This window comes from Pezoporus wallicus, unplaced genomic scaffold (assembly GCF_028554395.1).
Source record: "Pezoporus wallicus isolate ANWC-B61680 ecotype Strahan unplaced genomic scaffold, APGP_CSIRO_Pwel_v1 contig_3815, whole genome shotgun sequence".
NCBI classification, from domain to species: Eukaryota; Metazoa; Chordata; class Aves; order Psittaciformes; family Psittacidae; genus Pezoporus; species Pezoporus wallicus.
The window spans coordinates 1,560,917-1,588,438 of NW_026637911.1; the positions used below are offsets into that span (position 1 = coordinate 1,560,917).

The 27,522-nt window shown below is 37.0% G+C and overlaps 1 protein-coding gene across 9 annotated transcripts in view; it reads right to left on the reverse strand.

The window, feature by feature from the left end:
• The window catches only part of OXR1 (oxidation resistance 1), a 221,272-nt gene that overhangs the window by 24,122 nt on the left and 169,628 nt on the right, over positions 1–27,522 (reverse strand). For 7 of the 9 annotated variants that reach the window (XM_057408214.1, XM_057408215.1, XM_057408211.1 and 4 more), the window contains 7 exons: positions 23,486–23,593; positions 22,195–22,314; positions 17,704–17,856; positions 12,568–12,752; positions 10,017–10,810; positions 7,501–7,669; positions 4,264–4,426 (listed from right to left, as the gene is read on the reverse strand). In XM_057408214.1, the coding sequence (XP_057264197.1) occupies positions 4,264–4,426; positions 7,501–7,669; positions 10,017–10,810; positions 12,568–12,752; positions 17,704–17,856; positions 22,195–22,314; positions 23,486–23,593 (1,692 nt within the window). The remainder of the gene's footprint in view (positions 1–4,263; positions 4,427–7,500; positions 7,670–10,016; positions 10,811–12,567; positions 12,753–17,703; positions 17,857–22,194; positions 22,315–23,485; positions 23,594–27,522) is intronic. The other 2 variants (XM_057408217.1, XM_057408218.1) reach the window with 1 other exon arrangement.

Below are 27,522 nucleotides of genomic sequence, written 5' to 3' on the forward strand. Positions count from 1 at the left end.
CAAATTATTTTGTGCAGAAAATTATTTGATCTTATCAGCACACTTTATGTGCGTGTAAGTTCAGCGGAAAGTTGATTTACTTCATTTAACTCTATACTAGATCCCCAATATAGGGAACATTTCACATGACCTCTTGTTTTCCATGTCTTTTTTTTCTCTCCAGTGGCCAACTTCAAAATGCCAACTACCACTTCAGATAGCAACAGCAATCCCATCAAAGTTTTACAATCCATTTTAGGAAAACAGGATTCCCCCCCCCCCCCCCCCCGAACTAAAAAAGTTAAAGAGTCTGCAAGAAAGATCATAAAAAATAATGCATGGGTAGCTCTTCTAATCCTTCTTCAAGTTGTTCTGTGACCAAGTCTGATTCATAATTTGTGCTCTGATCTGTTGGGGTTTCTTGTTTGGCTGGTTTTGTCTTTTTTAAATACAAAACATAGATGCAATGGAACAACATTCATCCTTTACAGGGAACATCAACAACAATTCTTTTCTAAAAGCAACTTGAACTTAAAAAAAGAAACAAAATCAGACCACAAAAGTACTGAGGGAAGCTGCTTCTGAGGCTCTGCACAACAGAAACTGTCAAATCTTACTATGTCTAAATGAAAGTACAGAATATGCTTGGGAAAAAGCAGTTGTTTATCAACACAGATTTCTAAACAGTATTAATTAATTGTGCTAACAGATAAAGAAAGCAATTAGCACGTGAACGCCCATTTGAACTTACATACCAAGTAAAAGAGTATCATGATAAATATACCTCTACACCCACACACAACCCAAACCACCCTCTTCCCTAGTGCATGCCCATTCACTTAAGTACAGAAGGTAAAAAAAGGTAGAGAATTAAGACGCTAGCAGCACAGTTTCATTTCTTACATAATATGTAAAATTCTTGTCTATTCATGTCTAGTGGACACCAAAGAATGGACCGATCTTAAGTGAAAAAGTATACTTTTTAGAGAGCTTTGATAACGGGACTGGCAGAGGCCTCTTAGAAAGTCAGATATTGAAGAACATCATCAGCAACAGAAGCTATGAGATACCGCACACAAAGCTTATTTTAAGCTCTTAGGAAACTGACTACTATGAATCAGTCACCTTTACTGATGGTAATATTAGACAGTAGTAGATTCATGGTTATTTCTAACAAGTCAGTTATTTATAAAGTGTGTATCATACCATAAAAAAGCATCAGCTAAGGGATTCCCTGGTTGGTTTTCTGTTTGTTTGTTTGGGGTTTGGTTGTTTTTTTTTTGACACTTCATACTGTGCAGTGCTTGATGAAACTATTGTTTAATATGGTGGTAGAGGTCTTGATCTCTTTGCTACTTGATCAGTTAAGGTTACATCTACTGGACTACTTTCAGGGAAAAGGCTGATAGGAAATGGACTATTCTATACAGGTAGATAAAGAAAGCATATGCAGATGAAAACCTGGACTAAGTTCAGAGTAAGAGTTCAGGCCTACTCAGTGATTCGTTTAAGAAACCTACAAACCAATCCCTACTACTTGTTTCATATGTTACTAATCTTTGCTTTTGCTTGTTCCTCTTCCTGTAACTCCTTTTCCACTAAAAAAAAAAAAAAAAAATCACAGTACTTCCTTGAAGTGTCTTGATAACAATCTGCAGCTGAACATATTAACAAAGGACTAATAAAGAATAAAAAGCTGACTCAGAGTACCACACCTATGAGGAATGGCTAAGGGAACTGGGGCTCAGGGGGGACCTTACGACTCTCTACAGCTACAAGAAACTAGCTTGTATATGTAGTGAGGTAGGGGTCAGTCTCTTCTCCAAAGTAAAAAGCAATGGGATGAGAGTAAATGACCTCAAGTTCTGCCAGGGGAGATTTAGGTTGGATTTTAGGAAATATTTCTTCATGGAAAGACTTGTCAAGCATTGGAACAGGCTGCCCAGGGAATCCCCAGTGGAATCACTGTGTCTGAAGTGTTCGAAAAAGTGTGTAGATAAACCCCTTAGTTACAAGGTTTAGTGGTGGTCTTGGCAGTTCTGGGGTAGTTGTTGGACTTTAAGATCTTAAATTTCTTTTCCAACCTAGTTGATTCTATGATTCTATGATTAACTCTCTTCCCTGTTTCTCCAGTTTTAAGATACTGTACACCTATAGCTGAGAGAACACTTTTCGGAAGAGAAAGCTATTCCACCAGTTAACTCTTTTGGCAGATCTTGATGAATCTGTCCAACAAGATTTTGCTTTACTCTTCCGTTCCACTCAAGAGTTTTCCCATGACTGTGTTCTGAAGAAGGCAGCCTATTTTTCATCCCAATAGCCACAAGAAGGCTTCGATGATACTGCTCACTTTCTATATTATATTATTTTACATCTGGATCAAGAGCTGACAGAGAAAAAGCTTCTTGCTTTAAAAGAAGGAAGTATACTGATCAAACATAATGACCGAAATTCAATGGGAATAATGGCTATGACAACAGCTACAACTCCCTGTATATACTGATACTTTCTAGAACATGTTATAAAGTCACTAAATTGCAGTTGTATGTAATGACAGGTTGAACCATCTGGTATTGTCAAACACTTCTGATTAAAAAGTTTTTAACAGCTTTCAGATTTGTGCTAGGAGTCAGTCATAAGAAGCCACATTACTCAGTTAAAATGCACAGAAAACCACATTAGCATCTCTCTTACACTTACATAACATCTTTTAAAAAACTTATCCATCTCACTAATCACTTTAACTTCTTTCTAAATCTAGAACACTGTTATTTTATAATCTTAAAGAGATACAAACTTGATGTAATTTTCACTTAACACATATGGAAGTATTTTTTAAATATATGTGTTCTACAGTTGCTTCCAGAGGAGACCTAAATAAAGGCCTCACTCTGCAGTAAATCTTACAGATTTTAATACATGTAAGAAATGGACTGCCTGTACCTTCTTCAGAAATAACTCCTAAAAATTTACAACATCTAGGCCTGAAAAAATTTTGGTCTATTTTCTGTGGAAATTATTCTGTAATTATATTAAGGTGCAAAGTCACTGAAGAGTTCATTAGAAGCTGTGCCTTAAATCTTATATTGATCACTTGCCAGCAGTTTCTGTGTTCCAAAAGGCCAAGTTTTAAAACATCAGATACTTGTAAAGGCTTTGAGCAAAATGCACTGCCACCAAAATACATTGCTGTTAAAAATACTTCAGTATGAAGACTCAAAAGATACATTTTTATGATACTAATGTCAAGGTCTCAAAGCAAAAAACCTCCATGCAAAAATCACTGAACTGCAGAAATAGCGTTTTGTAGCCACAGGCTAATACTTTGGTCAAGTAAGCTAGAAGTTTGAGGTTAGAGTTCTAATATGATTCTGAATTTTGGAACCAAGAACACTATTACCCATAGTCAGACTACTGCAGTTTTTTAAAATTCCTTCTGCGTTTTACATAAAACACATACAGACTTCCTTAATTTCAACATGCTCCACTGTGGGGCAAGGTGGGAAGAGGAAGAAAAGGGGAGGTGGGGGTGGTCAGGAAATCAGTCTTACAGTCAGAGACAGCAATTCCCAAGACTCAAGTTAAACAGTGCTGATGAGTTACTTCTACAATATATGTGACAAGAACCAAACTTCGACTGACACTTGAATGAACAAGACTACAAGCGCTTTAACTGTATGTACACTACAAAACAAAACCATGTAGACATGTAAAGATGTGTCCATATAAACACAGTGGACACAGATTCACATGGGAGACGTGTGTTGGTTATAAAAATAGAGATAGTTCCAGTTACAATATATTACTAAAATCCATGCAACAGCATCTTAATGTATGAAGAAGTTATAACTGAGAAGTTAATTACTGGATTATTGGCAAAAAAATGTCATTAACAGATTGCTTTTCCTTTTTTTTCCTCACCCCTGTTTTGAGACTTACTGATCAGGGATGATAAGTATCAGAACACTGTCAGTTTACGTGACTGAAAACTAAGTCTGCTTCAGAGTTAAAGCTTCTTTGCTGTACTCTCAATCTTTTTAACTCTGAGTTTTAAGTTACAATTCGCTCCATACAAAATGACTTGTAACTGTGAAATGTTGCCCTGAACTGATGTTAGAGCAAAGCATTAGGATGACACAAATTAAACACGTCATGATCATAGTAAGCAAGCTAATAAGCACATTGCTTTGTTAATCTTAATGGAAAGTATTTAACACTTTTAGCTATATTCCTATGAAGGTATTGAAAAAAATAAAATTTGTCTTTGAGACTGCTCTTCTTTACCTCCCACTCTTTAGCAGCATCTTCAGTAGCAGATTCTTCACTAGTTTCAGGCTCCTCCTTCTTTTTTACCACTATAAATCCAGGTTCCCGAAGAGATTCCCCAGTATCTTCTGCATATATCTCTGGACTCCACTGGATAAAGAAGACATACAAGTGATCTGTCCTAGAGAGGTCAAGTAATGATACAGAAAAGAGTAAGTAAGGTAAGTTTGTGATCATGCCTAGTAGTTATGAAGTATTTAAGGTTAAAATAAAAAATACTTACTATTTCATGTTTTACTAGGTATTAGAGACATATTTAAAAATATCTAAAATGCTAGGGTTTTTTTTGTTTGTTTTTTGTTTTAGCTTTATGTAAGTAAAAACAAAGACGACACTGGAGGAAAAACAGGAAACAAGTTGGCAATTGACTAGCTGTGCTTTCATACACAAGTATGGTCCTTCAAGTACTTCTGAAGTGTTGGGAAACTTCTGCTTACAACTGAAGTAACTTTCAGAATAAAACTGAGATTTTTAAAGTTTATTTAAAAAGAACTATATAAAAAAAACAAAAACAAAAAATCAAAACATCAACAAACTGGAATTTAAAGGTGTCTGCATGGTTGTTCTCCCCACCGCTGAAGAACAGCTGAACACTTCTGAGACATGGAACCAAGATAATACAAATTCAAAATTGCTACAGATAGAAGAAATAATGTATTGCTAGATCATAAACTACAGAATATACTAGGTACAGGAAGTACCAAGATTCAAAGTTACCACTTTTTAAGTTATCTGCCAAAAATGGCATAGTTCTCCAGCTCAGAAGTACAGAATGCCCAAGTTCCCAGAAGAAAGTAATTTACAAACCTAATAAATGCCAGCCTATACTGTTTAAGCGATTCCTGTAGGTGGACAGATGGAGCATTTAGAAAAAGGACATGCAACAAATCCACTAATACCTCCTCATCACGGAAAAGACAGCTTCAGAGCCAGAGCTTTATGACTCTGGTTACCAAGAGTTTGAATATTCCTTATGTCTCTCTTCAGAGACATTTATAGTGAACCTATATACTCATCAGCATGTAGAACAGTATTTCCCACCCTCCTTACTAAATCCTTGCAAAACTGAATACTGGAAGAATAGCAGGACATAGAGAGCAGCAAAATCACTCAAAACTGCATCTGTAATTTTCATGTGCCTCTGTTAAAGGGTGCAGCACAAACATGTAGAAAGTCTCTGAACAGGGTCAGTTATTCGAAGTCACCTCTGTTAAAATTAAGGTTCCTGGATAACACTGATGAAAGGAAAAAGGCAGTAAAAGAGAATAAAACATTTCAGATGTGTAAGGCTAGATAAGTTCTATGACAAAGTCGGAACAAGAAGCTGCAGACTCCTCAGACACTGAACAAGATAAAATTTAAAAAGGTCTTACAAGTAAGAAAATTAAGAACTTGAAACAGTCTATATTATAGCAGTTAAAGTAAATAAAACTCGATGTTTAAGGAATCCAAAGACACTCTTCCCAGACTGGCTCATCTGAGATTAAGAACACTGAAATGATGCAGGTTTGGCAGACACCTACTTTTTTTTTTTTTCCTCTTTCTTACCACAGGGTAACAAATACAACTGAGTTAACACTAAGTATTTTGACCAATGCAGAGTAGCACTCAAAGGTAACACTGAATTAAGAAAACAAACACCCTACTACCACACATGACTTTTTGTACACAAAATTTTAGGACACACATTGGATTGATAAAGAACAGATTACTAAATCCCTAAACAGTTAGAGACCCTGCATAGGTGGAGCAATTTCCAAGATCAGATACAGGCTGTAAACTAAAGAACTGTTTCTTCTGAGATAGGTGATAAATCCTGCTTTATATTGAAAATAAGTATTTGCTCTGCTGCATTAGTAAATGAACCAAAGAGACAGTAACCATTTTAATCAGCTGACCTAAATATCACTGTCCTAGGAACATTTAGCTGTATTCAAATTAAATATGAAATGAAAAGAACAAGCAAATTTGAGTTGACTGTAACCACAAGAGCTCACCTGTCCCAGACAGGATTAACTATACCAGAATCAGTGTGACAGACGTTTGTCTCAAGAAACTGCATAATCTCTGCCATTTAGGGATAGTGGTATTTAAAAGCAAGTTAGTGATGCACTACCAGACTCACTTATCCGTGTTGTAAAATTCAAATATTTTGATGTAATTTCAGTCCATTACACATCTCCATTCACAGTGAATACAGAAATCCCCAAACCCAACACCTACTGTGTTTCTTGTGGCAGCCAACTTTAAAGTATGAAATGATTTTATTTTTTAATCAACCTTTGCTCCTTTAGATTAAAGAACCCCACTTACTTCTAATTTTCTTTATATGTTACACTTTCTAGGCATTAATTAGTCTTGCTGCTTTCCTCTGGACTCTCTCCAATTGATCCATATCTGTCCTCAACTGCAGTGCCCCAACTGGACATTCTATGCCATTCAGCTCAAAAGAAAAGATGGAAAAGTGACTTGATCATTGTGTGTAGGTATTTATACAAGATGATATCTGATAGCTTTGTTTCTTTCTTTCCCCCCCTCTTCTGACAAGGATGCAATGATCTCCAACACCCCCAAAAATCACATTCAACTTGAAAACAAGTCAGTTTCCTAGAAGCAAAGATTATTTCAGAATTCAAGATTTTACCAGTGAGTGAACACAGACACATCATGTCTTTGAATCACTGCAACAAGTTTAGACATTTTTCCGATATAGGTGTTTAGATTGCTTCCTGGAAAAGTTTCATGTTCCATATAGAAAGATAAGACAAAGGAACCCCAGCTAGCTCTTCTGAACTCAGAGCTCAAAGAAGTAGAGAGAATTTTTAGAAAGTTTCCAAATAATGGGAAACACAGATAATGACAATAAAAACTTCATTGCAGAACTCACTTCCTTCATCATATACCACTTACTTGAATCTTTCTTTCATTATTTATTTGCTACAAACACAAAGTCTAAGTAATACTGTGACAAGCTACCAGCTGAACCTACATGTCACACAAGTACATCAGTAAAACTTCAGTATTGGAATGAGATATTCCAGTGTTACATACAAGCCAAAAATCAATATGCTCAGTCATTGGTCTTTCTTTTTGTGTTGCTTTATAGACACAGTCAGTGAAAAGTTCCTAATGGTGCAGGGTAAAAAGCTCAAAGATCTATCGGAAAGTGCTGATTTTTGCAGTCTGCCTCCTTACCTTTCTTGTGGAACAGCAAACCAGTACTCGTGCTTTTTGTCCCTCTGTGCATACTGCTGCATTGATGCACTTGCTTGTGAAACAAATGTTTTTCTCATGGGTTTTCCAACCCTGAGACACAGAAACTTGTGAGACCGATGTCGCCTTTTTTCTTTTGTATGAGAAGAACCTATTAGTAAAGAAAAAGTAAGCTATCCAAAAGGTACACATCAAAAGTATTAGCCTATTTTGTATTAGGCAATACAGGTATACAGGCCATATTATAAGTTAGGAATAAGAGATGAGGTAACAAAGGTAGTAATAATTAGCTGTCCTTTTTTTGTGACATAACTTGCATCAGCAGAACTAACTTCAGAGCACAACACACTTGAATAATTCTAATGTTCATTTCTGGTTCCAGCCCCAGATACAAGTCTTTCAGCCTCAACATTCCTGAAAGTATTTCAGAAGGTATTCTCCATGCATACCCCTCAACACTGAATCAGAGAACCCCCCCACTATTAAAAAGATATTCCATATAAATGGCAAAAGACACTGCATTAAATAAGCACCTAGTCTTGATTCACAAATGTCAAAGCTGTACATCAGTTACTTTTCATTTAAAAAAAGAAAAGCTCTGGCACTACTAATACAGGGTTGAGATGAATTTTAATTTATTAGCTATATCAAACATTACAACATGAACACCAAGGTAGAAGTATACTGGATGCTGTGATATGGTATTTTTCCCTCCATCAGTGTATCTAATCGAACTAATAGGATTACATAATTACCCTCAAGGTCTGGATTTTCAAGTCAGCATCAGGTAAAGGAAGAAGGCTTCTCAACAATTGTTTCTTTACTAGACTAATTGCCCAAATCCTAGAACATGAGCTCCAGCCACAAGAGACTTCTTAAAGCAAGGAAGGAAAATGTAAACTTAAGAGTTGTTATGATCAGCTATGACAACAAAGAATTTATCCTACCTCTGGTGTTATATGTACATACAGATATATTCCAGTATTCTAGGATACTCATCTTTTCTTTACAGTTGAAGTTCTCCTTTAGTGTCTATGCAAACTACAGATAACACTGAGTACAGAAAACATCACCTTGATCTAGGAACATCTCTGCTGTATGTTTTCTCAATCAGATTTTCATTATAAAGTTTAGAGAACAGCAGTGTTGCACAAAACAATTCCCCCCCCCCCAGTAAATAAATGTGCAGCTGCACATTTTAGAATGATGCCTGCAGTATAGAGGATAGTAAAATAGTCAGAATACGTATGATTTGGAAGTATTTTATAACTCTGTAAACTCGACAGTAAATAATCAGACTAAAAACAACCCCCCAAAGAACCCTAGATAAACAAAACGCCTATTTCATAGGACTGGCACATGAACTTTATGGCAGTGTTAGGGAATTACTCTGTAACTGATCTGATATTTAGGGCAAAATAAATGACATAATACAACTGAACTACAAATAATATTCAATTGGCAAAGAACTCTGAAAAGCAAGATGAATTTCTGCCAAATGCAGAACATAGTTTTCTATTGAATACAATCTCAACTTTAAGTTAACATAGTGAACTTCACCTTCAAATGTACTTCATGTATCTATAATGCCTGTTACAAATAGATTGTATGTTTTCTTTCTAGCACCCAAAATAGTGCACAATTAAAACAACTGGTTTATCTTCATTAGTAAAGATGTTAAGGCATCAAAAAGTGACCTATGATTTTTTTCAAAAGCAAAAAAACCACACAAATACAGAAACATCTTTCAGTTACTTAAAGAAAAACACATTTTTTGTACTAACTTCAACAGACTTTCAAGATAACTTCCAACTAAGACCTGATTTTTGCAGAGCAGTGCAGGTACTCAAGAAATAATCCTAGTTGCTCCCTATATTCATAGCAATAGCTTCTTATAATCTACTTGTTACTTACCCTGAAAAATGTCTTTCTGTATGTTTAACCTTGTTCTAGTCAGCATGAAAGGGTGACAAGATGCAAGTAAACAAAATTCTGGAATGTTACAATTTTAGTGTTCATTGCTCACATAAACCATAATCACAAGGTAGGTATGCTATCAGTAAGTTGAAATTTATTCTCTGAAATTCATTCATACATATGTACACTAGGGTAAAAATTTAAGTGGCAGTCAACTGATTGCTAAAGAACATTTTTAATTTTGAGCTCAACAGTGACCAATGCAACATGGATCAAATTTACAATCTCATTTATACCTCTCCTACAAAGATACTGTGCTTTAATATGTTAGTAAATATAATTATAGTGAGGAAAAATGACAGTAACAAAGGTATTCACATATTCAGTTTCCTGAGCAATATTTTTCCCCACTGGTTTATATGAAGTAACATATCTTAATGTATCTTCAAACCAATGAGAAATATAAGCAATATGAAGGAAGATGTTTTCTACAGAATGAAAACTAATAAAATTATTATGAGTTAGAGGGAGAAACATTGCAAATCTGAAGGTTAAGAGTGTATCCATAGATACTGACTCACCTTCCAATTGTCCATCTCCCGCAGTCCCAGTTTTCTGACTAGTTTGTTTCTGTGAACTGTGTTGCATGTTCTCTCTTTGTTGTTTTGTTTGTTGCATAGTGTGGGTCTTCCACAGTTTGCGGAGTTCCTCAACTTCTGTCTCTGAGTCCTGAGCTCGCTCTCTCACTACTTTCTCTTTATTAGTTGTCTCTTTCTTTTGAGAGTCTGTGGTATCTTCACAACATGGACATTCCTCTCCTGTCTTACTCTCTCCTTGTGGTTCTTTTCCTAGTGAGGAATCTTGACTGTTGCCCACTTCTGCCTCTTTGTCATGCTCTTCACTACTGTGTGCTTGTTGTAAAGACTGCTGGAGGACACCTGCAGTATTTTCAGTAAGTTCTTTTCCCCCCTTTCTAGACATCTCAGCTCTTTCTGAACCTAAGCTGCAGGTACCAAACTGTTTAACATTTGCAACCATTTCCACACTGGGTTTTAAGTCACTGGCAGCTTCATTTGCGTCTGAAATGACTGCTAAACATTCAGCACTAGTCTGGTTTATTGTTTGGACAGATTCTGATGATGCTCCAGAAGATTTGTCTTGTCGAAGCTCATCCGAGGATACAAGTTCCTCACGTATTGGAGAGAGTTCTGATTCTGTGAAGACGTCTTCTGAAAGAGACTCCTCTGTGCTCCTTGGGGCAGTACTAGCACTGTCATTGCCTGTATCCTGAATCCTGGAATCCATTTCATCTGTATTGCTCTTTGCACCTTTCTTGGAATGGCAATGTTCCCTTAGAGACAGCTGTTCTACATCTCTGTTGAGAAAAAAAGAATGTTGTTATAGCAGGTGACTTTTCCATCAAACTCTTTTATTTACTAAGTTTTGTTTAATGCTTAAAAAAAAACCACCAACAACCCTAGAAGTGCTCTTAATAAAACAACCCTTAAACAACCTTAGGCCAGAGCGTCCATAGTAAGAAACAAGTATAAAATATGTTCTTGTAAGAGTAAACTTATAGTAGACCTTTTCCCAGCATGACATAGGACTTCCCAAGTTCATTACACTGCTTTCACAGGGCTTTTCATGAAACTAACAAGGTTTTTTGAGATGCCTGAAGTATAAAGTTAAAGGAAACACCAAAACAACAGAGGAAAAAAACAACAAAAAGCTACACAGAACCATAACCTCTAAAGGTAAAAACTGTCCATGATCTTTTAAGGTTTGCTGACCAAAAAGGCCAGTACACTTGTATAGGTCTGTCCCACCCTGTCATGAAGTTGACACCTAGCTCACTGATAAGAACATAATGGCAAAAACCATCTGGTCTAACCTTAACTAAGCTAGTCAATGCAGACCAACAGGAACACATTAAGGCAGATCTTACCATTTCGCCCATGCAAAATACCTAAACCAGTGATCAGTGTCTTCTCCAGTCAGGTACCTATCTTTGAGGACACCACTGTTAGGCAAAATAGATCCCTAACTACTTGGCACAACTGAATGATTTAAATAGCAGACATCAGATGTTCATAAATAGTGTAAGAAAAAAGCAAGCATAAAAGAACCTACTTTCCTCAACATAATTTTATTCAAACCTGCCTTTCAAAATCAGCTAATCAGAAATTCTGTGAGTTTTAGAAGAGCACTGAGTATCTTTATACCTTACTTAAAAAATGCAACTCTAAAAATTACATATCAGCAAACAAGCTTTACTCTCTCATATATACATACAACTCTACCTTGTTTAAAGAAGTCCACTTCCCTGCAGTTAGATGGTCAAGGTAGTCTGCAAATATCTGTGCTTTATGAACTGCGACAGGTAAATGTGGCATGATTTTTATTTATTTTTTTTTTAAATCCTTTTTGGCTTTAATGTTAGAGTTCATTCTATTTCTGAAGACAGTATAAAAATTAGGCAACTGACAGAATGGAACAAAGGTTTTTCATAAAGCTGTTTCAAGTCAGTTTTAAATGCCTACCATACTAAATATCAGAGACCCAAACTCACCCTGTCCACCCCTAACAAGCTATACACAAACGCAAACATGCAGTTCCTCTCTTACCCAAAAAGGGAAAAAAATGTACTCCTAATGCCATAAAAATACACATACATCTTAGAAAATGAGTCTTACAACCATTTTTAAGAGCAACAGGAGTTTAAGCAGCAAGTGAAAAATTGTGAACAATAAAGATTTGCACCTAAAGCTGTTTAAGTTGGGCTTTCCTATTCATGTGTCTTTAAATTACTAAGGGATCAAACACATCTGTTCCTGTTTTCACAGTAGGGATGGGGCAGAGGAAGTGGCATAGTATTTCTTTCTATATAGTATTTTTAAAGGAGACTATTGGAAGAAATTAGAATCTGTGTACATAGAAGATTTATTCTATAGAGTATATAGAATGTGAGAACTTAAGGTGAAGCAAGTTCTCATGGGTGCTTCCAAGCTCATCTTCAATGATGTTCTTAGAACAGAAAACAGAAGAAAATGCATTTTTGCTAGTTTTGCATGATCAGCAATATGGCTACCACTCATATTTACTTAAAGTTTTATAAACACTATTCTATCTTACATGCTTAATGAATCCTTAATTTTGCTGTCCACAATTTCCTTATACAGAGCAGCTGACATTACTTCTTCCATTGGACACATGATGCCATACTCTTCACAGCCGTTCTCTTGGACCAGAGGATCCATTTTATGAGGATCAAACATTATATTATTTGGCGTCACTAGCAGCACACCATTGACCGTACCCTAAAATGAGAGGGAAAATATGTGGTAATTTTTCTCCTTTGTATTTCAGCTTATTCTCCATTTTTTTGTAGTTGAAACATGTTTGTAAAGCATTTTTATATTTAAGCAACTTTGCACAGTTTCTTGTGCTTTTCAGTCATCTAGAAAAGCATAACCATTTTTCTGGGGAAGCAAATTAATTGCACCTACTTTCCCAAAATAACAGCTTTGGTCCTTGCAGCTACTTAATATCTGGGTTGAGTAAAAGAACCCCCAAACAACAAAACCCAAAAATACACACTAAAAGCCCCCCAAACCAAAAACCCCTGCACCCTAAAGGATATGCTAGGCAGCTCCTCCGAGGTAAACATAAACCCTTCCCATATAACTACAGGGCTTATTACTAGTTTTACAAATAACTTACTAACTTGAAGCATTGCCTAAATCCTGACTTTTCACTCCTCTCACTTGCTACTATTTAATTAAAGAACAAGAAAAGAATGACCTTAAAAAAATTGTTCATCTTTACACAAAAGCAACAGTAGTATCCAATACAAGTCATTCTAACTTAATGGACTGTTGACTGATTGGACAAGCATATTTATAAAATACAACTAGATTAAAAATATTGAAGATTTTTAAAGACGTGGCAGCACCAAGAAGCAGCTTTAGATGGATTTCATCATAGCTGCAGTACATGAATACAAGTAGGTTTTAAACTTCTAGTATCAAAACATCTGAAGAAAGTTGATACGCATACCATAAGCTGTAGGTTTTTACACAATACAGGTACGAAGGTAATTTACTACACATGGAACTTTTTTCCTTTCTTTCTTTTTTTTAAAGCATTAGAAACACATGCAAACATAACACCAGCTGCCTGCTAAAAAATTAATTAAACTATCTCAATGGTAGAGTTTGAGCTAGAACTATGAACTGGAAGAAGTCTAGCTTTAAGCAGAATGATAGTGAACCTTCAGTCACAGATCTTGAATCCTAATAACTGTACAAATTTAGAAAGACATTCAAAAATTCTGTGCAACAATCACAAGAGTTGCTTTGTGTGAAAAAATGTTCACAGTGATTACAACCATTGTGTATTAGGGAGGTGATTTCAGTTTTGTTTAAAGACAACAGATTGGAACAGTGTGAAATACAGCTACAATCTTCCCCAATTCCAAGAATTTGTTCCCAGCATTATGATGGTTGATGACCTTCACAGTAGAAAAACAAAGATGCTGTGTACTGAGCAGGAAATTGCAAGTTATAATAAACAAACCAAAAATAGTATTAACGCCTACAGCAATGACCAACGGTATTGCCATTATGGAAAAATGGAAACAGTCTCAGGTACACATTCTTAAGCTGCTTTTAAGTCCTGTTAGTTATTCAGTGCCTTGTCTGGTTTTATACATGCCTTTTAGAGTAAAGAGCATATGCTTAAAGTTGTTGAAATCAGCAGAATGTATTTACACAAGTCCAAGGTGTTTAAGACACCAAAACAAAACTGTGACTGGCATTTCTTTCCAGGCAATGTACTGTGGAAACAGATTTTCAAGGTGCCCAAAAGATCTCAAGAGAATGACTGTCAACAGAAGTCTACATCTGGTTATATCCATTGTAGTCTAGAATATAAATTTAACACTACTTCAGAAGTCAGTAAGTCTACTCAGAAGAAAACTGCTTCTCTTTAAAGAGATATTAATTCAGTAAATTCAGTACATAATGCAAAAAAAAGCAGCAGCCTTTCTAGATCTGAAGTCTTTCATTAATGACTGCCCATGAAAGTATTTTATCAAAGCTCTCTACATCTGACCCAGAAAAGTCAAGGCAACAGCCTTGATGGCAGCTGGGCTACATGATCACTGTAGGTCCCTTCCAACTGAAGTACTTCTACTCTTTCACTGACCACATGTTTCATCAACAACAGTCAGGCTGGAGAGAGACATGAGAAAAAGGTAAGGCTGTATGACTGCTCTAGCCAAAGGATTTAAGAGTTCAATACCAACTTCTAGAAGTGTGCAGCTGCCCATCTTCTCGTTTCAGTTATCTTGCTTCAGCCTCAATTTCAACAATTGAGAATACACCAACTTACCCCTCCCAAACCTCACAGTCCAGGCGTATTAATATCTTAATGAAATGTTATCATATCCAAGACAGTAGTCTTTTTCTAGGGCACACCTGATTGTGCTTTTATCATAACAGTAAAAACTTATTCTTTTCCCTGTCCCCCCACCTTGTAGAAATTTTGAACCTTGTCAGTGTCCTCATTCTCACTTCATGAACCAGGTGTACTTTTTGTGCCCCGTTTCCAGGTTGGCTTTTTTTGGTGGCTGTTTTTTAAACCTTAGTATTAGTAATTTTCCTTTACCTACTACTTTTCAAAAGAGGGTAAGTAAACTAACAAAAATCAGAATGAACAAATAATTTCAAAGCTCCTCTATTCACTTCAGTTAAATCAAGTAGCCTGTTTCAGGTACCTCTTTCTGCCTCCAAGGAACAGTTAAAAGAATTAAAGAAACCAGCAGCACACCTTTTCACAAAAGAAGCAAACAGTGTGGCTGCGAGAAAGGACATGCCTACATACACAATAAATGGTGAGTGAAGGTGTTGCTCTGCAGCACGCTGGCTACGCTGATTTATTACCTGACTGGGGTGTGGCATATTGATACCACCCCATTTTTAACCATGCCCAATACCCTACTTCTAACTGTAGCCCTCACCAGGTATCAGAAAACAAATACTGTAACAGAGAAAGTATGTCCAAGTTCCAGACACTGCCTCTCAGAGAATTCCTATATGGTTGTCCAAGAATTCACATGAATGACTTAAGACCAATTCCACACACATACAGAATAAGCAGTCTTGAAAAGTGAGAAGAAATTAGACTGTCTTAACCTAATGCAGACCCTTTCACATGTGAAATTAATCACACTGAAAGACAGGCTTTCACTAGATTGCAGTTTACAAGCATCAGATGTCTGAGATTTCACACCTGAAGCCCTTTCAGACAGTTAACTATGACTTTCAAAATCATTTCTAGAGTGGGAAGCAGAGCAGGAATCTTTTAAGCTTTCTCCAGAAAACCTCTGAAGATACATCCTCCTGCATCATCAGGAAATGTATCAAGGAGAGGATAAGATGACATGCCAAAGGACATTCCTATCACATGTGACAACAGCTAAATTAAATGCTGAACTTATGAAATCTGTCACTCCAATCCAAGCATGTGAGCATACATTCCTCTCCCTATCTCCCCAAGTATGGGCTGATACTGCAGTGGGTTACAACTCTTTAAACAGAAATCTCCTTGAAGCTCGGAAAGATGCAAGCCAAAGACAGATGCTGTGAACATTTCCCATAATATTCTGATGAGGAACAGCACATAAATAATACACAGCAAATTTTAACCCTAGATTTTTCCAGTACAGCCAATCTCTAACAGAGGTTCACAGTCCTTAACTCTTCTGCATCAGAGCACTTAAAACTGGTAAGTAATGACTTGTCTAGGATCGATGTCAAAAAAGTCACCTAAGGACTTCTTGCAAGGAGTGAAGCAAATTAGCTGCAAACTAGAAGAAAGCTACAAACAATAGCTCCAGTATTTGTCTCACCAACTTCTAACACACAGCTTTTGCCAATATACATCTACTGTCAGAAGGCTTCAAGTCTAGACATACACAGATTTGCAGTCCCTCCCATCAGAAAAAAAAAATAAATTAGAGCTGTAGGAGATTATTAATCAGTTTTATCATTAGCATGACTTACCTGCAAACCTACTGCTGAGCAACAGATTCAGCCTTATTCCTATATACATAACCAAACTTCAGGTGAAGGAGGAAATACAAGTACTTTGAGTTTCTTTGCATTCATTCAGCTTGACTGAAGGCATGATTTCCATAGAATCACAGAATAGTTAGAGTTGGAAAGGACCTTAAGATCACCTAGTTCCAACCGCCCTGCCACAGGCAGGGAAACCTCACACTAAACCCGATTAAAGTTCCTAATAGTCATTCACATTTCTGTAGTGTGCGAGAGGAATACATTTTGTGGTTTCTTAAAGCATTCTGAGGTAACATCTTTTGACATTATCTCTGTCCCTGAAAATCTGTGCAAGACTTGTGCACCTATGAGCTGAATGAAAGTGAATTATCTGAAGGCATTTGTGTAATGACATTACTGAGATCTGCAACTACTGCTTCAAAGTAAAAATCAAGATTTCTACTAGACTACACCAAATACAGAAGTGCTTGTTTACAGAATTAGAAGCTAATTCTGCTCATGGTGTTCTGCTTCAGGAAGTGAAGCTATGCAATTACCTATTTCCTTATACTTTAAGCCATGTTCTTCTCCACTGTCAGTAAAGAGATTTACCTAAGGAACAAACAGATCTAAGGGGGGCTATAGGGATGCTACGGATGGACTATTCATTAGGGACGGGCTAAAACTTAAACAGGGAAAGTTTAGACTGGATATAAGGAAGAAATTCTTTACTGTTAGGGTAGTGAGGCACTGGAATGGGTTGCCCAAGGAAGCTGTGAATGCTCCATTCCTGGCAGTGTTCAAGGCCAGGCTAGACAGAGCCTTGGGCGACATGGTTTAGTGTGAGGTGTCCCTGCCCATGGTAGGGGGATTGGAACTTGATGATCTGAAGGTCCTTTACAACCCTAACTATTCTATGATTCTATCTCATGCCCTCATCACAAGAGGATAATTTAACAGTATGGCTACAGGGAAGTTTGTCACAGATTAATCACTTGCTAACTGTTTGCATCACATCTAAGAAACAAGTGGTCTGAGAATGCAAAGGAAAAACTGATTAAAAAAAAAGGTATGTTTATATAAACATATATATGCATATAAGATGATCCACCTACCTATCAGTAACTAAATTTCACTCTGAGTTTATTGTTTAAGTGTACTTTAATTTTACATCCCATACAGTAACAGGAAAATTTGAATGTTTAAATACCTTGCCATTAGTGATGTACTTGCAGTTGATTTTTAGAAATTTCTCTGTAAAAGCTTCCTCCTCTTCGGAGGTGGACGATACCACTCTTGTAGGACGAACACATGGGTGTGCTGGTGAAGCAGCTGACTCTTTCCGTTGGACTCCATCTGGATCCTGTAAGAGAATATTAAGAAAAAATAAACTTAACACCCTGCCTTTTTCAATATTAACTTTAAGAGATTTTGTTGGGTAATTTTTCTTATTTTGGTTTGACATAAAGAAAATTCAAAAATAGGGTCCAAGTCCACTGCAGTTTAAAGGCCTGCTCTGATCTGACAGTTTATGCAATTAACAAAACACAGCTCAACAAGCCCATAAGAAATGCAAATGGACAAAGGTATTCAGAACTGATTTGGGAATAAGCAAAACAATGACTAGAGCTCACATAAAGAAGCCACCCAGTGTCACATGCAAGATTTGAGCAGAAGTTAACAGAAAAGGTTATTTTCTAACTTCAACAGAAGTCCTACTAATATTACTCACTACTTTGTTGCAAGGTCAGCAAGTCCAACCCTGTATTCAAAGCAGGCCTAAGCATACATTACATTATGTCATGTTATGTTGCTCATAATCTTTCCAGTGGAGTTGAAGTCTTCAAGGCTGGAGATTCTACAGCCTCTCCAAGGAACCTACTCCAGTGTTTAACTACCCTCACTGTGAAAAATATTTTCCTGTCATTTAACCAGGACCTCTCCTGCAGCAACTTGCAGCTGTTGCTGCCCACTGTTTTATTACAAACCTCTGAAGACCCCAAACTCTTCTCTCTCACCTGTCAGGTAGTACATACACAGAAATGTTCATTAGTATTTTCTTCTCCAGACTAAAAACGCCCCAACTCTCAGCAAACTTTGTGTCTGATGTTTCCATTCCCTGATCTCTTGATGGCCCTCCACTGGCCTGTCTGCATCATATCAATCTTTACCTTGTACTGGAGGTGCCAGAAGTGGACACAATACTGCAAATGCAGCTTCACGATCCTCCCCCAGACAGGAGAATAAACATTTCCTGCCACCTGCTGGTGTTCCTCTTTCATCTGCCACCTGGCGTATGATTAGCCTTCACCATCACAACAGAACATTGTTCAACATATCTACCAGGACACTACTCCTCAATCTCTGCTAGCCAATCCTTACCCTGTACTGCTACATGAGGTTCTTTCTGTCTCAGGCAGGTCTTGGATGTTGTTGAATTTAATGAGATTTCTGTTACTTCTTCTCTCCAGACTCTTGTCCCTTTGAAGAGCAGCCTTTGCCCTTCCCTCCAGTGTATTGCCCACTTTCCCTAGTTTTTGCTCCCTCCCCCCCCTCCTTACCCCAAGCTTGCTGACAGTGTGTTCTGTCCCGTGTCCCATTATTCAGGTCACTGACGAGCAGATTATCAACAATATTAGCTCAATAGGGACCCTAAGGATTTGCAATTGTCCAACATTACAGAAAACAAACAACAAAAAATAACCAGCTACACACACACAAATGCTGAATCACTTTGAGCCCACTGATACAGCCAATTCTTCCAGCCCATCTTGTAGTCTACCCATTCAGTTCACGTTTCCCCAGTATGTAACAAGGTTACTTTGGGATAGTGACCTTCCTGGGCAGATAACAGGAAGAGTTACCTATGTTGCTGTCTAACAGTACATCCAAAGTAGTGAATATGGAACCTTACAAGGGACAGGACAGACAGTGAAATAAAAGCTACACATACAGTAGGACAGACTGTGCCAAATCCTATTTTATAGTCACAGCAACCCTGTCTTGGAGTTAACCAACACCTAAAGACTCCCATTTCATACATAATTGCTACTTTAGTTACTAATAAAATATTACTATTTGTTAAAAATGTGAACGTTTATGTTTCCTTTTGTTTTCTGCTTTTTTGTTCAGTTCTAGTCACTAGTACAGACTGAAGTTAAACACCTTTAATCACATTCAGGAACATTATACACAGCTTTGTTTCAGTTCATCTCTGGCAATAATGTAGACTTTGTTTGCATCTTACAATTTTAGTTAGAAAGCAAAAAATTCAAAGCATCTTAGAGAACATTGACTTGAATTTTACTGAAAAAAGCTAAAAACTGAACTTCCTGGAAATGATTTATCATTCTATATACGCCTTTCTCCTAAGTTATGTGGTCACCTTTGTGATTCACGTAAGTGGCTGCAAGAATCTTCAGCTGATATCCAAGTCCACTGTGAACAAGCCATCTCTTTCTCATTTATACTGCCATGCAGTATACAACAGGAATAACACTGGGGCAGACTTTCAAATTTAATGATGACTCCCTTGTCACTACGTATTATTTTGAAGTGGATTTTTAAGTTTTACAGGCAGTAGCAATGTAAAAAAAAAACCAACCAAAAATTAACAGGGCAATGCAGGTCTTACATTAGCCACATGCTGATTTGTATTTAACCCATATGGTCGTGTTAAGCTACTCTAGTGTGTGATAAAACAGAAACAAAAGAACATAGTATATAATAATTTCTATCTTACCTCAACAGAGGTTCAGTTGTTCATTAGCCATCTTATTCAATTTCTAGCAAGAACGCATCAGTTTAAATGATCATAGCACACAGAAGACCCTTTATATTATGCAGGTAGCATAATATAGCCTCTTTACCTTGAAATGGGCTTAAATTTAAACTGTACATCTGGAGTCAAAATTGAAGGAGAGTCCAAGATGACAGATTATCAATGCAGAACATAAGAGAATGTATGCTTTCATTCATAATGACAGCAATCAGCAGAGAAGAGAAACACAGAAAACAGGTGCTAAGATTAAGAACAAAACTTTCCAGCCTCTAACTGCTCAAATAGAAATTGAGAACCTTTTGCATTGCTAGAAAAACTGTTTGAAAAGCAAATCCAAACACACAGAGTCCACACTGATGTATGCAAGTGATTTCCATTCTTTGCTTTCTTTTGACAAACTGTATCTACAAATATCCTTTCCCTCCTTCCATGTATTTTGAAAGACCTCAGAAACAGACACTTCCATAATCACTTTATTACATCTTGTCACATTGCTCATTTTACTTTTCCTGAAGCACTTCAGAACTACTTGTAGTAACCCACAACACATAACAACGTGCACAAAATAGTTTTGCAACATCACAGTGTGTCAGTTAAACAACATATAACAAATTGTTCCTAACATTGAACTGTTGACACTAGACAAAACCTTTTGCATAGGAAGATTCTAACTTCTAAAAGATTTTAACCTAGTTGGTTTCTTCTACACTTTCAAGCTTTTATCTATTATATGCACACAGTCAAAGTTTCAGATAAATTACAGGTATGGTTGCACAATTAAGCCTCCTTACTTACTAAAGTATACAAAATAATGCAGAAGAGCAAGCATAAGGTATTTTTCTGATACAGGATCTAGTGCATAGTGATTTCTATTTTCCTTTGACTAACTTCTCATGACATAGGCTATATGGGTAGGTCTATTCTAACATTTACAGTTATTCCAAGACTGATACGGACAAATGTGTTCTTGCAGACTAGTCTGTTTACTGTGCTGCAGAACATTCAGTTTGCCATAAAACATAAAAGAAATTCTTCAACACAACTGACAGCAGACATATTGTGAGAACAGGAATATTAGGCCGTAGTAGTCTACTGCAGTAGACATTTGACAGCTTGACCGAGCACTATGAAGAAAGCTTGGGTTTTGGGAGAAAAGACAGTATCTCGGAAAAGAACAGTAGTAACAGATAAAGAAACATCTGAATAAGCTCATAACTGCACAAACTGCAGAGAAGCTCAGGTTCCAATATGGTGTTTCCTGCTTGGAGGCCTCCCCACAGAGTTCTGTTGACAGCAAGTCAATGTTCCTGGAAAGACATATGAAGCTAGCTCCTAGCTAAGAATCTACATTCAAGCTGAAATACAAAGCAGCTTTGATGGCTAAATAATTTTTATATTAGAAAAAAAAAAAAAAATCTACAAAGGTAGAACTACTGAATAAGCCTTTCACTGAAACTGGCTTCCTCCCCTCCCCATTTTCTTTATTTTGCTAAATGAAATCAGAGAACCCCTGCTCGCACTGCTAAAGGAAGCGGGGGAGCCCTTTTAGCTATTTGAGCATTCTTGCCCATGTGTCACTTCTACAAAAACTCAGTAAGATTAGAGACAAATGTTTAATTAGCTCTGAAAAGTAACAAATACAGAAATGCAGTAGGAACTAGTATTTAAGATTTCAGTGTGCAAGGATAGTAATTTGCTACAAACAGCTTGCCTTCAAAGCAGTTTTCACATAGAAAACTGTCATTTACGAAGACTAAAAGCTTATATTTACTTCTAAAAAGGTACTATTTTAACTTTTCAACTTAGTGTTGTTAAATACTTTCTCCCCAGAATGAAAGGATAGTTTAAGAAGAAAGCATAGCACCTGTAACATTTCTCTTGTAAGGGAAAATTAATTTCAAGGACAACAGGTATACCTACATTTACTGCAGCCTTGTCAAGCTCTGCTTCGGAAGATGTAGGTGATAGGGGACTTATAGGACTTAGAGAGGGGGAGCTGTCCACACTAGAAATGTAGTCTGGGTCAGGAACATACAAAATCTATAAAGAAGATATAATGTAGTTAGAAGTTATGCTTTCAGTTTTACTTTAGATTTCCCAGCAGTTCAGGTGTGAATTTCCTATGCTTTCTCAAAATAAGCCATACAAAAATCATTCCTGTTCCTATTAATTTTAACAGAAATTATGAGTTGACGAAATACATATCACACCAAATACTACTAAATTTTACCTTTTAAAGTTTTGTAAAGCAGTTATATTAAGATTGATTTTCAGTCATTAAGGATTGATTTTAGTTACAATAGAGGAAAAAGTTCACGTAGACAGCATTAGAAGCATACAGCTGGACGGAAACACCCAATACAGTGTTCAAGGAAGACCTGCCCTATTATTTCTCTGCTATTCGAGTAACCAGGAAACAGCCTGGGCAAGTTCATAGACACAGCTCTTAGCACTGGCGGGGGGGGAGCAACAAAACCAAACCAAAATCCCCAAACCAACCAACCAAACAAAAAAAATTAACCCAAACCAACTGTAGTTATTCACCCCCCTTACATACATTATTTTGGCCATTGTAGGCTTTCAAGCTACCTAGACAATTTTGCAATCAGAAATAAACACTGGATGTTTTCAAATAAAGGGCTAATACCAAATGGCCAATAGTTTTCACTTCTTTCCAGCCTGGCTTTCAGAGACAAGTCAAAAGTGAAGGCAAAAGAAGGAAATGAAAAAGATACAAGCAATGGTGACCTCTAAGAAGTGAATGAAAGTTCATATACTGCTGGTAAAGACAGCAAGTTTTCAGACTGGAAAAGAAACATTATTCAGTTTATTAAAATAGAATTGCAGGCAGTAGTATGCCGTCAGGAATGCTGTTTGTAAGTTGTAGCCTGAATTTGTCTTCCAAGTTGGTAAACAGCCTGCTACATTTAAAGTAACAATTTAGCTTGTACCCACGTGTTATTATGCCATTAAGTATATTTAGTTTTAAAAGTCCTCTGATCTTATTTAAGAGAGACAGGTAGCTTCATGAGATGTCCCCCTTTTAAGCAGTTAATAGGCATAAGGAATCACAACCTACAGAAAAATTGAAAACTCTTACAAAGCGAATAGAAAAACCAGTAATAGAAGTAGTTTAACACTTCCTCTGGTAGAAATTAGAAACAAAAGGAAACCAGTCTTTGTTGGATAAATAACATGTATAGTGTAATACCTGTCCAGGAACGACTGCTCTGGAGAAAAGCTTATTTAACTGAACCAGCTCATTGGGTGTTGTATCAAATTTCAAGGCAATACTGTTTAAAGTATCTCTTGATTCCACCTGTATCAATTGGGAAAACAAAAAAGAAAAAAAAACCTGTAAGAAGTTAGTTCAAATAGTGGCTTATAAATTTTATCATGTGTAAATTTACCAGGATTTTGATGAACTATAAGCCTTCATGACTGTCATCCCCTACCCTGCCCTGCCCAAAAAAAAAAAAAACAAAATAAAACCAAAACTAACCAAATAAAAAGAACAAAAAACACCCCAAACAATCACAAAACAAATCCCCACAAGAAACTAAACTCCCAGAAATATACCTACCTCTAAACATGAGGATACTGCCACAAGACACCTGCCTTCCCACTATGCGTCCTTGTGGCCCCAAGTGTCAGTCACACATACTAAGCTGTAGGCTTAGCTACTGCACCAGAACTTCAGGTCTATAAATTCATTTCTGGGTACCACTGGACCAATGCACAATTGTCTGGTTACATAGAACCCTTCATTCCCCAAAACCTCACCTACAGAAAAGCTGAAGCAATCTCTAAATGCAAACACAGTCTCCTCCTACTGAAATAAGCTTCTGTTAACCTGACTTTCAAGTAAAAACCTTTACTGAGATAAAAAGCTAAAGTACTGAAGCAAAACAGGCCAAGTAGGCTGACAGCAGACGGAGCATAAGCATTTTGAGTAGGTGATTCCCAAGTAAAGACAGGGTTTTTTCCAAGTTATTTTCACCCTTGTTTTCTAAAATGCAGTCAGTATGAACCAACAGAAGAAAGTTTTATTCACAGAGACTATTTCAGAATAAAGAATTCTCAGCAGGCATTTAAGAACAGGGATATGACAAGGTAGCATACAACCAAAATAAGTTCACTGCACAATGCACAGGGCTTCATGAACACTGCACCAGGGAAAACAAGAGGTGAACCAATAAAGCAAAGCTATGCTTGTGATGCTAAACATGGAGCACAGCTAGAAAATAAAAAAAAATAAAAAAAAAACATTGCCTCCTGCCTTAAATGTCTTCTCAGGTGTCCTTCTATTTACATCTGCAGAAGCTATACACCTTCCACACTATATAAGTAGCAAGTATTAGACTATCTACTCACAGGTTTATATTTTCCTCCTATTGTCAGGCTGTTCTCTTAACTAACTACTTTTGATAATTACAGAAAAGACTGCTTTCTCTTTTAAATTCCCTCTACTTAATTTTCAAGGGAACAGTGGGGAATTGGGGGAGTGAAAGTCAAACACACACTTTTCTTCATAGCAAAAGCCAGTGGATATCATTAGCTGACTGCATACCCACTAGGTATCTGCCACTTTTCATCCGCTTCCTTAACAAAAATGTGTAGCACCATGCCTTGTATGCCTTGTCAACTGTTACTAGAATTAAACAACAGATATCCTCTACTTCTGTTTGAATGATTAAACTGGGGCAGAAAACAGAATTGAGGCTAGGGTGAAGGGAGTGAAGGAAAGGAGAGGTCTTGGAGCATACACAGCTTTTTGTAGTGCTTGCCTCAAGAATAGACCTTGGCCTTACACAGTCACAGAGAAAAAGGCAGAGTTTGAAACCAAAAGACTAAACCACCTTGCTTTCATAACCATGGTACAGTGGAGGTAAGTAACAAAACATACATTGAGCTAGCCTGCCTCCAACTGTACTCTGTGGTGGATTGTACCAGTTGAATTAATACGTTCCATGTAACTAATCGACATTATACATTTTGCTGTCAGTACACTATAACAAGGCACATTTATTCTTCACAGAAACAGCAAACATTTTGCCAGAATGGAAAAATATGCATCTACAGGTTATAGTGTTAGTTAATATTGAGTGATTAAATACTTAAACATTTTATTTGCATTGCGAGAATAGCTGGCAAACGGAGTTCCTATTGGCTGCAATGCAAAAGTAGTATATAAAAAGTTTAATAATTGCTCCTCAAAACACATTCCCACTTAAACGTTCCAAAGCTTAACACTGAACAGAATGTTCATCCCAAAAGAATTCAGGAAAATAAATGCTCTCTATTAACTTTTCAAAGTTATGTCACATTAGGGAACACATGTCAACAGTACAGGAATAACTAAGTGTAACTGACAGATACAAAGAGAAGTGGGTTGTCCTGCAAAAAAAAAAACAAAAAAAACAAAAACCAAAAATCAGCTACAAATATAATGTACTTTGAAAGCTGTTACAGTTCAACAGATAGAAACAGAGGGCAATCTGGGATACTAGCATAATTAAGGTTCCTAAGAGTTGATGAATTTCCTTCCATACAGAGTTCATTATCATTTTATAAAGGTGCATTTGTCAGCCTAGATTCACTAACGCAAAAAGATAGGATATGGCCAAAAACATGGCAATTAGCTTATTTTAGATAATTTTCCAATTCTATAATGACAATTCTTTAGATAGGAAGCCATTAAGCTAAACAAAGCAGCAAGCATCTCTCTCCAGCAGTATTTGAGATATGACTCTATTGTAGTAGCTCTTATTAATTCACTACTGCATTATCATGTAGATATGCAAAAAATAAGAATATTATCATATGCCACTTTTAATTGGTTCTGAAGCAGAAATCAAGTTAGAACCATAACCTGACCAGAAACGTACTACTTGTCGCACAGATAACAAAATTTGCAACCAAAATAAGGAACTGTGTTTCCATTAGAAGCTCGAGGGCCGTAAAGATGCTCAGAGGGCTGAAGAACCTCTCCTAGGAGAACAGGCTGAGAGAGTTGGGCTTGTTCAGCCTAAAGAGAAGGCTCAGGGGAGACCTTACAGAAGACTTCCAGTACCTAAAGGGGCCTACAAGAAATCCGGAGAGGGACTTTTTACAAGGGCATGTAGGGATAGGACACGGCTTTTATCTGACAGATAGGAGATTTAGATTAGATACAAGGAAGAAATTCTTCCCTGTGAGGGTGGCAAGACACTGGAACAGGTTTTCCAAAGAAGCTGTGGCTGCCCCATCCATAGAGGTGTTCAAGGCTAGGCTGGGAGAGACCTTGAGCAGCCTGGTCGAGTGGAGGGTGTCCCTGCCCACAGCAGGTGGTTGGAACTAGATGAGCTTTAAGGTCCTTTCCAACCCAAACTATTCTATGGTTCTATGATAATTCAGAAGGTCTCCTAAAACAAACTGTAAAGTGAGATGCAAGAGCCTTGCCCAAATCCAAACTCTGCTCTCACATGAATGTTGGAGGACATTAGCTGCTAGGTAGGTATGACTGAGACATTTAAGAGTAACTCATGCCACAGTATAAAATACATTAAAAGCAGCCATTTAAAACCCACAAAGCTTAAGCACTTCAACAGTGCATTCACTCTATTCAGCCTTCAGAAAGAAAACCATCTGGTGAGATGTCTTGGCAGCTACAGGTTTTATCTCACAAACCAGGAGCACATGAATAGCAAATATAAGCTTCCTTTTCTTATTTGGCTGTAAAATTTGCACAGGCACATCTCTCCGCTATATGGGATTTTCAGAGACCAGCACTGATACCTTCTTAAAACAAAGCAACTGTACATGTAATAAAGACTTCCTGAAGTATCTCCTTATTTTCCAAATCCAAGATCTATTTTCCAATTCTCAGATTTTCTGCCATTAAAAAAAATAAAACAAATAAATCTGAACAGCCAAAAGCTGAAAGAATAACTTTGTGAAAAAGCACAGCTTAAGAATTATCAAATTAAAAACATACCAGAACATACCACAGCCACCCCCAGCTTTTCCAATCATTTTTTCCTCACCTATTCAATATTGGAAGAGAGGGTGAAAAATCATAATCAATAAACTCTGTAAACATTCAACTATTAAAACACTATGCTGAATCTTCATGTGATTATTTCCCCTTTTGAGATGAAAGGGGGGTCATGAATGATGACCAGTGACTGCATTGTTTCATGATTTTAAGAGAATGGCAAGATTTGTTCCAATACAAGTAAACCTCTAAAAAACCACCACGAGACATGT